The sequence below is a fragment of the Antedon mediterranea genome, chromosome 5 (assembly GCF_964355755.1).
Source record: "Antedon mediterranea chromosome 5, ecAntMedi1.1, whole genome shotgun sequence".
NCBI classification, from domain to species: domain Eukaryota; kingdom Metazoa; phylum Echinodermata; class Crinoidea; order Comatulida; family Antedonidae; genus Antedon; species Antedon mediterranea.
Genome location: NC_092674.1, coordinates 3,832,626 through 3,843,274, shown reverse-complemented (window position 1 = coordinate 3,843,274; position 10,649 = coordinate 3,832,626). Strand labels below are relative to the sequence as shown.

The 10,649-nt window shown below is 33.6% G+C and overlaps 1 protein-coding gene across 1 annotated transcript; it reads left to right on the top strand.

The window, feature by feature from the left end:
- Window positions 1-40: 40 nt before the first annotated feature.
- On the top strand, window positions 41-10,472 carry LOC140048764 (elongation factor G, mitochondrial-like). The gene is made up of 19 exons (XM_072093545.1): window positions 41-227; window positions 765-827; window positions 1,031-1,144; window positions 2,172-2,304; window positions 2,899-3,064; window positions 3,528-3,683; window positions 3,920-3,993; window positions 4,282-4,358; window positions 5,236-5,384; window positions 5,541-5,616; window positions 5,721-5,858; window positions 6,017-6,118; window positions 6,371-6,517; window positions 6,792-6,922; window positions 7,601-7,670; window positions 8,009-8,101; window positions 8,609-8,753; window positions 8,920-9,080; window positions 9,497-10,472. The coding sequence occupies exons 1-19, from the start codon at window positions 141-143 to the stop codon at window positions 9,674-9,676; spliced, it is 2,262 nt and encodes a 753-aa protein (XP_071949646.1). The 5' UTR covers window positions 41-140; the 3' UTR covers window positions 9,677-10,472.
- Window positions 10,473-10,649: the final 177 nt, after the last annotated feature.

Here is a 10,649-nt window from a genome sequence, read left to right as displayed (position 1 = left end):
TCATGACCGCATGTCAAAAGTCTGTGCATTCATGCATATCATATTATTTGAAAAAAAGAGCATGGAGGTCGTGTCGAATTATATTTTTAATTATTAGATAATTTCAAATAATATATTTGGGCCTGTTTGATGCCAACACCATGTTAAAATTTATCCAATTTCGAGGTTATACTTCAAACACGAAATGGTCGTATTTAAAGTCCATTTGTGACACTCGTCCTAGGCAAGTAAGTAAGCCTCCCTGTATAAACGCAAAAACGCAACACAAGTCACAGACTCACCGAAGAAAGAGCACTCATGTTCGTCACTCGAGCACAATTTTGTTAGGCCTAGGCCTAGCTAGATTCTGGCCTTGAGTTTCATAGGTCCTGCGTATTCCTTCACTTTGGTGAGGTGGAACTTTACCTAGCCTAATATATAGTAAATACTGTCGTATCCTTAATATTAATAGATAAAAAAGAAAAATATTTATATATTATTATTTATTATTAATTAATAAAATTCCCTAAAAAAAAATTATAATTTTTTGATGAATATGCTATTTTAATGTCACATAATAGTTATTTACTTTGACCAAAAACTGGATCAAAAACTAACTTATTTACCTGAAAATTTCGGTCTATGCCTACATTAATTAATTAGTATTATTTAGGCTATTAAATAATAACTACTAGGCCTACGAAATTATGTACACTTTTTTATCTTTTATGAACTGCATTCATTTTAAATAGAATATTGTCACAATAATTGTCAATCTTTTTCAGTTTGTAAAATTGACAAGCTGCCATTTTGCTACCAGTAGCAGAAATGGGTACAGTTCTCATGAGGTGAGTGAGTCCGACAACATACACACGAAAGTCTTTAAAAGTGTAGTAGATCATAAAAAACATCAGGTTAAGTGATCACAGCAACTATATTAGACAGGTCCTCCAAGACTTTGGATAATGAATGAATGAATGAAAATTAATAAAAGGAATAAAACAGAAAAATAAACATAAATGTTTGATGTAAATGTATGTTTTTATTTTAGGATGAGTTATCAAAAATTAGAAACATTGGGATATCGGCGCATATTGATTCCGGGAAGACGACACTGACGGAAAGAATTTTATTTTACACTGGCAGAATTAAACAAATGCATGAGGTATGTGAAAATTGAAAAAGCACAAACTACTAAAAAAGAAGTTGATAGTTATGATTAGAAGATGGTTGGTAATCCCAGATTTTAAGCTCTGTCTACACTATCCTGGGCTCGCACTGGCCGATCGCCAAGTCGCCATGGGCGAAAACGTTTCCAGATTGGCGAAAAATAAAACGGCTACTTTAGCCATTTTGGCGATGACATGATAAAATAGATAATTAAATAATCATTTTGGCGAAAGCATAAAGTCCAACTAAAAGGTCCATTTGTCGATCACCAAGCATTTATTTTGTTCGTTATCACATTGTTTACTTCAAGCTCCATTTTTCATCAACTTGTTTCGTTGTACCAGGCGTCTCTTTGTTATTTCAAAAAGATGGAGATAGCAGAGGTAGACTGCACAGAGAGACAGACGTTACACGACACATGGATGATGAAGTCTACCCAAACTATCACATGTTGTGCGCTGCACAAGCGACTACTACGTAGCCGACGGTCGGCTAATTACCGGGATTGTCTATTTTTCGATAGGGGTGTACTTTTCAGATTAAACAAAAACATTATAGTATCTTCGATGACAATTTTGACTTTAGCCAATTTTGGCTATAAATAAACTGATTTGACTAAAAAAAATATTTTGACTTTCGCCAAATGGCTAAAACAAAATGAAATGTTAGTGCTACCCCAGCTATCAAACTTTATGTGACAAAAAAATGTAATATGTCATATCACTACCATATTTAGGTATATCATTACCATATTTGGGAACACCACAACCCTTTTTTTGACAAACTAGTTTGATAGTGTAGACAGGGCTTTAGGGACCATGTCAAAATTATTCTACATTTTGTTTACCTTTTAACCTGTTTCTGCAATTATTTATAGATTAACCAAACACACTGTTTAATACTTTATAATGACTGACTCATAAAATCAAACTAAACTCTTATGTTTATTATTACAGTAAAAAATTTAGTTACTGCAGTAACTACAGTAGAATAAGTTTGAATATGATCCCTTATCATTTTAGGTTCGAGGAAAGGACAATGTCGGTGCTACAATGGATTCAATGGAGCTGGAACGACAAAGAGGTATCACCATCCAATCAGCAGCCACGTATACTGAATGGAAGGGTAGCAATATTAACATTATTGACACCCCAGGTAAATGAAGAAATACAATAGACACACTGGAGTGTGAAATGAAATTATGTAAATTGAACATACAATGCTTAACAAGTGGTTACAGTGATGTATGTGTGTATTGATTGTGTTGAGATGCGCACTACAGTAGATTATATCAATTATAGTAGTAGTGCTGTACTATAGTATACAGTATAGTACTATGTGTATTGGCTGATTGTAGTATAGTATATATTTTGAGGTTGACACTTGCCTAGAGCTATATTTCAAAATTATAGCCAGTATGGCCTGTTCATGGTTAATATACACTAAATACAATAATATTATATATATGGGTTTCCCAACAGAAGTTTCAATTGGAAAACTTTACAGGATTTGCCTCTGTTGTTTCATAAGCTCTGTCTACACTATCAAAAAAAGTGTGTTGTGCCCAAATATGGTATTGATATGACATCATCGTGTCCATATATGGGCACATCACATTTTTTTTTACAAAGTTTGATAGTGTAGACAGAGCTTTATAATTTATTCATAATATATTGTATAATATAATGATTATTAATATAATTCTGCCCACAAAATATATAAATGTTGATTTTTAATGGTTCATTTTAGGGCATGTTGACTTTACTGTGGAGGTTGAACGTGCACTGCGTGTGCTTGATGGCGCTGTTCTTGTGCTGTGTGCTGTCGGAGGTGTCCAGAGTCAAACATTAACCGTTAATCGACAAATGAAACGTTACAGAGTTCCATGTTTAGCATTTATCAATAAATTAGACAGGTACATATATATCAAAGAACTTATAACACAAGAATCTCCTGTTCTTCAATTTGCATTCAAAACACAGACTTCAAACTTCGGACGAACAGGAGATTCTTGTGTTATAAGTTCTTTGATATATATGTAGTATCATAGTTTAGATCTCCCTTCAATTAAAACTTCACTTCATGAAACATTCATTATTTAAACAAGGTTTGAGCAGAAAAGTTTAGGCCACATTCACACTGAACCCGGATTAGGTCAGGTGACCAAGTATTCTCTGTGTTACGTTTTTCGGTCACACTTGTATGGGATACAGTATGAGGTATTGTGAATGCTTTTATTCATTAACACTTTACCAATTTTTTTTTATCCAGCCACCAGACCAGAATACAGGTTTAATGTGAACACAGCCCTAAGGTTGGGAACTGAATCTAAGCAAATATGAAAATAATGAATGTCATATTGTATAATATTATTTTAGGCTAAATTCAAATCCATCACGAGTGTTATCACAATTGAAAGCCAAATTGAACCACAACGCAGCTTTTATACAAATTCCCATTGGACTAGAGAGCAATGCACAGGGTGTTGTTGACATCATAGACAGAAAAGCTATATATTACACAGATGAATTTGGGTAAGAGTCTTTGCATTTTTTTTTATTGTAAACCTATGTCAACACTATCAAACTAGTTTGACAAAAAAAAAGGTGATGTGCTCAAATATGGTTGTGATATGACATCATGTCCATATATGGGCACATTTTTTGTTACATAAAGTTTGATAGTAAATAGATGATGTAGAGATGCGTTTAAAGTTTAGGAAGTTGTTCTTTTCTTTTACTTGAATTTGTTTGCAATTATTTAAATATAGGCAAACTGTAACATTTGGTGAAGTACCAACAGAATTATTAGAAGAAGTTGAGGAAAAAAGGCAATCTCTTATAGGTAAGAAATACTTGTATAGTTGTTTTCATAGAAATATAGAAAGCTCTGTCTACACTATCAAACTAGCTTGACAAAAAAAGTGTGATGTACCTAAATATGGTGGTGATATGACCAAATACGGTAGTGATATGACATCATCATGTCCATATATGGGCACATCATATGTTTTTGTCACATAAAGTTTGATGGTAGACTGAGCTCAAGAATCACAATCACCTATTTTATTTTGATTTCCTCAATTTATGTCAATATGAGGATTCTGTATCTGCATATTTTATTTTTTTGCAGAGGCTTTATCAAATGTTGATGATCAATTAGGAGAAATGTTTCTGTCAGAAGTTGAACCAAGTGACCAACAAATAAAGGTATATCTTAAGCTGTGACTACAATATTGAACTTTATGTGATTTGCCCATATATGGAAATGATGATGTCATATCACTACCATATTTTGAAATATCACTATCATATTTGGGCACATCACATTTTTTGTCAAACTAGTTTGATAGTGTAGACAGAGCTTTAAAGGCCAGGTGCGGGCAAAAAATTTCTATTGATCATACATTCCAAAAATTATCGATCTATAGTTTCCCGTATGTTTCATAATTTTTTGGGATTTTATTTGTGTTACACGAGCTTGTTCAAATTAAGCACTTTCTTATCAGTGGGGGATAGTTCAAATTACACAGTAAAATCTCTATTCTTTATACACAAATTTTGTAAATAGAGAGGCATTTTAAAAAGCTATGAAAAATAAACGGTGTGGTAAAAAAAAAGTTATCAGATGACTGAATATAGGTAATATAACTTGAATATTACATTTCTGATATTTTTATTCAACTTCAGATTTTTATTTTCATGCTATAGCAAAAATTATCCACCGTATATCCACCATCTTTTTCACCGTCTAGGGAGTCACCAGACATGTTATTACATTAGGTTAACTACCTAACTACTGAAAAAAAGTCTTCCTGGTTTTTATGGAAGAATTTTGCCAAATTTTGTATTTGACCATATTAAGGGAAATTAATGTTTTGTCATCTTGATTTCTGTTACAATTATTAGATTTATGTACAATTAACCAAATATTATATTTAAAATTCATGCCTGTACCTGAGCTTTAAAAGATAATATATTTTCACTTGTTCGTCTCAAAGGAGGCGTTTTACTGTATATTACATTGCTATTATAGTAGTAGTTGCAATTTATTATTTTGTATTTTTTATTTCATTGTTTTACATAGGAAGCAATAAGGAGATGTACGGTAAAAAGACAATTTACGCCCGTATTAATGGGAACAGCTCTGAAGAACAAAGGAGTCCAAACTTTACTTGATGCAGTTGCAGAGTATTTACCAACGCCAGCTGAAGTGGAGAACTATGCACTTGACGTGTGAGTACTAACATCTGTCCTTTGTGGTTTCTAGATACTACTTTCTTATGTTAATCTATGATGATGCGCTGTTATAATTAGAAACTTTGAAACCATGTTTATTATTTCAAGATGTAATTCCTAGTCATTCTTGACAATTTATATTCACCTCTGTAGGGATGAAAAGAAGTTTCAGTTATCACCGGAAAGAACTTTGGAGAATGATTTTGTTAGTCTGGCATTCAAGTTGGAGGTAACGACTCAAACTTACTAAGTTTCACAGTATAGTTAAATGCAGTTAAGTCCACTTTCGGTATCATTGAACTGTTTTCAAATACTTTATATATCTCTTTCTAGGCTGGTCGATTTGGACAGTTAACATACATGAGATGTTATCAAGGTGGTCTTACAAAAGGTCAATATATCTACAATACCAGAACAAAGAAGAGAACTAAAATTTCCCGCTTAGTCAAAATGCATGCAGACAAAATGCAGGTACATACCGTGTGTTATAGACAGTGGCATAACACAGTGGCCTAAGGAACCTAGTTGTGGACAGTGGTGTAACGCAGATGCCAAAGGCCTCTGGTTGTGGAAAGAATTTTGTTTTTCTTTTTGATATAGGTCACTTAATATTGAAATTTATCTTTTAGGATATCAGTGAGGTTTATGCTGGTGACATTTTTGCCTTATTTGGTGTTGATTGTGCAAGCGGCGATACTTTTGTCAACAAACCCAAGATGGAATTATCAATGGTAAAATATAGGTTATATCATAGTCATTGTACATATGTTAATTTGTATATTGGAATAACAGCTTAATGTCCCATCCAAAGGATGAGGGAATGTAAACACAGTCAGGTTTGTCTTATACTTTTACTCAACTTTGACCTCTGACCTCAATTTTAATATCAATTAAGATACTGTATTTGATGAGCAAGATTTGGTAAATTATTGTTTAAGAATAATGTTCTTTCAAAAATGTTGTTTACAAATTTCTTATTGTAGGAATCGATGCATGTGCCTGATCCAGTTATCTCTTTGGCTATCAAGCCCGTTAAAACGTCAGATCTTGACAACTTTTCTAAAGGGATCAACAGATTTACGCGGGAAGATCCTACGTTCACCGTCTTTTTTGACAATGAGAGCAAAGAGGTATGTATGTATCGGAATTTCTTATTATGATTGTACACGAGTTTATTGCTATTGATAATATGTGGTGTAGCTTTGAATCAGGGAGCTAAGTTAATTGGTTGGGCATCATTTTACTGTATACACAGTAGATTGAGAACAAGAAAAATGTATTTCTTGGAATAGCTTGAACCCATGACCTACAGATAACAAGCCTCTTTTGCTAATATTATCAAGAAATTTTCACAAGAGAAACATCTATTAAAGATGATGTTTGTGTGGTTTTGTTTATATTTAGACTATCATCTCAGGTATGGGTGAGCTGCACCTTGAAGTGTATGCGCAGAGAATGAACAATGAGTATAATTGCCCTGTTATCACAGGAAAACCAAAAGTGGCATTCAGAGAGTCAATCACTGAACCGGTTGAGTAAGTATGGTATTCAACAGTTTTAAAAAGTCTCTGTCCAGTATAGGTGTGGCAGGTGACCTTTGGTGCAGCAGGTGACCTTTGGTCCAGTAGGTGACCTACAGTATGCTCCAGTAGCTGACCAATAGTCCCTCAGATGACATATGGTCCAATAGGTTACCAATAGTCCCTCAGATGACCTATGGTCCAATAGGTTACCAATAGTCCCTCAGGTGACCTATGGTCTATAGGTGACCAATAGTCCCTCAGATGACCTATGGTCCAATAGGTTACCAATAGTCCATCAGGTGACCTATGGTCTATAGCTGACCAATAGTCCCTCAGATGACATATGGTCCAGTAGGTGACCAATAGTCCCTCAGGTGACTTATGGTCCAGTAGGTGACCAATAGTCCCTCAGGTGACCTATGGTCTATAGGTGACCAATAGTCCCTCAGATGACATATGGTCTATAGCTGACCAATAGTCCCATCAGGTGACCTATGGTCTAGCAGGCGGTCTATGGTCCAGCAGGGGACCTATGGTCCAGCAAGTTGTCTATGGTGTAGCTGGTGGTTTATGGTCCATTAGGTGACGTATGGTCCATCAAGTGACCTATAGTCTAGTAAGTGACCTATTGTTTATTCTATGTCTGATACAGATTGTTAATTTATTATGTTTAAAATGTTTATTTTACAGATTTGACTATCTTCATAAAAAGCAGAGTGGAGGGTCAGGTCAATTTGGCAAGGTCATAGGAGTCATTGAGGTAATTATTGTTAAAGAGAATGTGTTCTACTAGGCTGTATTGATCATACTAATGCTGTGCCCTGTAAATAATTCATCTTTCTTCAGAATATCCAAAAGCAATGAAAATTACTATTAAAGCCTTGTCTACACTATCAAACTTGATGTGACAAAATAATGTGATGTGCCCATATATGGACATGATGATGTCATGTCACTACCATATTTGGGCATACCAATACCATGTTTGGGCACATCCCACTTGTTTTGTCAAACTAGCTTGATAGCGTAGACAGAGCTTTACAAGATGCTTATATTACATTAGTATCTATATTTCTGTATTTTCTTTTTATTGTTTAGCCTTTACCAGCAGATTCCTACACTAAAATTGAGTTTTCAGATGAGACAGTCGGAACAAATGTACCAAAACAGTATATGCCAGGCATTGAGAAGGTTTGTTAAATTATACAATTATAATGTTATTTAAAAAACCAAAGTAGTGAATCATGACAATGTATGTGTTGTACATATGAGGTTTGTCCTGTTCACAAAATTACTCCTTTTTCTGATCTAAAGGATTACCAGTCTAAATTCTTGGCAATTATGCCATTAAATAGCGCACAGTCAATATGTAGTCAAAATTTATATTTTTTAAGTATATTAAATCGGAAGATAATTTCAACCTAAATAAAACATAGAACTACTTTTACATGGAATTAATGTATGTTTTGATTAATTTTTTTTTTAATTGTAATTTTATCAAATGTATGATCTAATTGTGAATGTTTTGTTTGTTTTTCTATATTTCTGTCGAGGATAACAATTTTGCATGTACACATTTTTATATATGGAACAAATAAAGATTTGATTTTGATTTGATATTTTGTAATCTTATGATATATTAAAAATAGAAAATAAATAGCTGAATTTAATACTTTCTTTTCTATCTCTATGTTGTAGGGTTTTAAAGAGGCTATGGAGAATGGTATCCTGATTGGTCAAAAGATCACTGGGGTCAGAGTTCGTGTCATAGATGGTCAACATCACATAGTAGACTCTAGTGAATTGGCTTTCAGGTTAGCAGCTATTGGAGCTCTCAAACAAGGTAAGTTGTTAAATCAACCCAGTCATTTGAAACGTATATAATAACCCGGCCCTTTGAATCTCTTTTTATTGTTGTAAAACATTTTAAGGATTTAGGTTCCGGTGTTGTATTAAAACTTTCCAATAGCATTGTTCAGTACTTACAGCTTTTATGTATTCTTTTGAAGCCATGAACAAAGCCCAGTGTCACCTGTTGGAGCCTATCATGGCAGTTGAAGTGAATGCACCTGATGAGTTCCAAGGCCCGGTCATTGCAAGTATCAACAAGAGACAAGGTGTGATTACAGGAACTGAGGGTGGAGAAGGCTACTTCACACTAGAGTGCAATGTGAGTTTGTATTTTTGGTACTTAATGTAGCCCTGGATGACATGATATATACCCATATCTCATTAATAATTCCCTGCCCATGTAAAGAACACCCCTCAAAGTTAAATGAACTGTTCCTGACAGCAATTTACCTTGATTACTCTTTATAGCACTGTTGGTACTGTATATAAGTTTTACATTGTTATTATATAGCTTGGACGAAATACAGTTTAATACTACAAAGATATTAGTTTTATTGTGGTTACTTACCTGGATAAAACGATACATGCCAATCACCAGAACTAATATTTACACCCCTTGTATAAATGGAACATTCCTCACAGGTGAATGCCACATTACAACCATAAATTGTTGTATGCATCTTGACATGGATCTTGTTTAATTTCTCCAAATTTGTTTTGCATATTTTAATTTAGGTTCCTTTGAACGATATGTTTGGGTATGCGTCAGAGCTGAGGTCGTTGACCCAGGGCAAAGGTGAATATTCAATGGAGTACCTTCTGTACCAGCCATGTCGTCCGGCAGTTCAAGCGGAGTTGATCCAACAATATCAAGAAGACAATGGACTTTTAAAAACCGTAAAACGGCAACGGTGATGAATGCTTAAACTTTTAGAAATAGTATAACTAGTTTGCAATAATATAGACACATTAAATCGTATTGATTTTATTTGTAACATTAATTATTATCAATGTATGATATCTCTAGGACTCTTACTCTCACGCTGTTATAGATACTTGCATCATTAATGCCCTTTATTGTCACATGTCATGTCATTTTATTGTCAAATGTTTTATGACATGTGCTATTGAAATTATTATTATCATATTCTTTAGTTAATATCATAAATTTTATGTTCATGTGACATATTTGGGGTTAATAAATGACATTATTTATAATAATAATACTGTAATTATAATTCAGATTTCTAGAGTGCACTTCGCCACCAAAGGTGTGCAAGGCGCTTTTAATTAGGATGACTTATCACTAATTTCTGTGGTGTAATGTCACCATTTTGTGTTGAGATATCATTCATTTGTCACTTATAATACACAAGTTAAGATGTATGTGAAGTTATAGTCAGGTGCTCTCCCTCTGACGCAACCATTAAATGCATAACATTTCGATGTTTCAATATAGTAAAGCTTTTTCAAAGTATATTTTATGAAAATGAAATAAAAAACAAGAAAACAAACCAAATATGTACATTTTATAAAGAATTGTTATTGAGTATTGTATTGTATTATGGTATGTTAATAAATGCCATAAACAAGCCCTGCATGAAATTGACTGGATAAATTAACCTAGATCTTTTATAAAGACTAGTAAAAGCCATAGTATCATATTTTGTAAACGACAAAAGCATATATTTAATTCAGAACGTATTGTCGATAGAACCCAAATAGAGCATGTTTTTGACGTTTTTTTGTGATGTTTTCTACTTAAATTACTGTCACAATGTATTACAATAAAAAAGATAAACGGTAATATATAACACCGCAACCATTTCCGATATTGTCGCACGTTTTGTGTACAAAATTAAAAGTACTTTAATCCAGCGAATGAAAG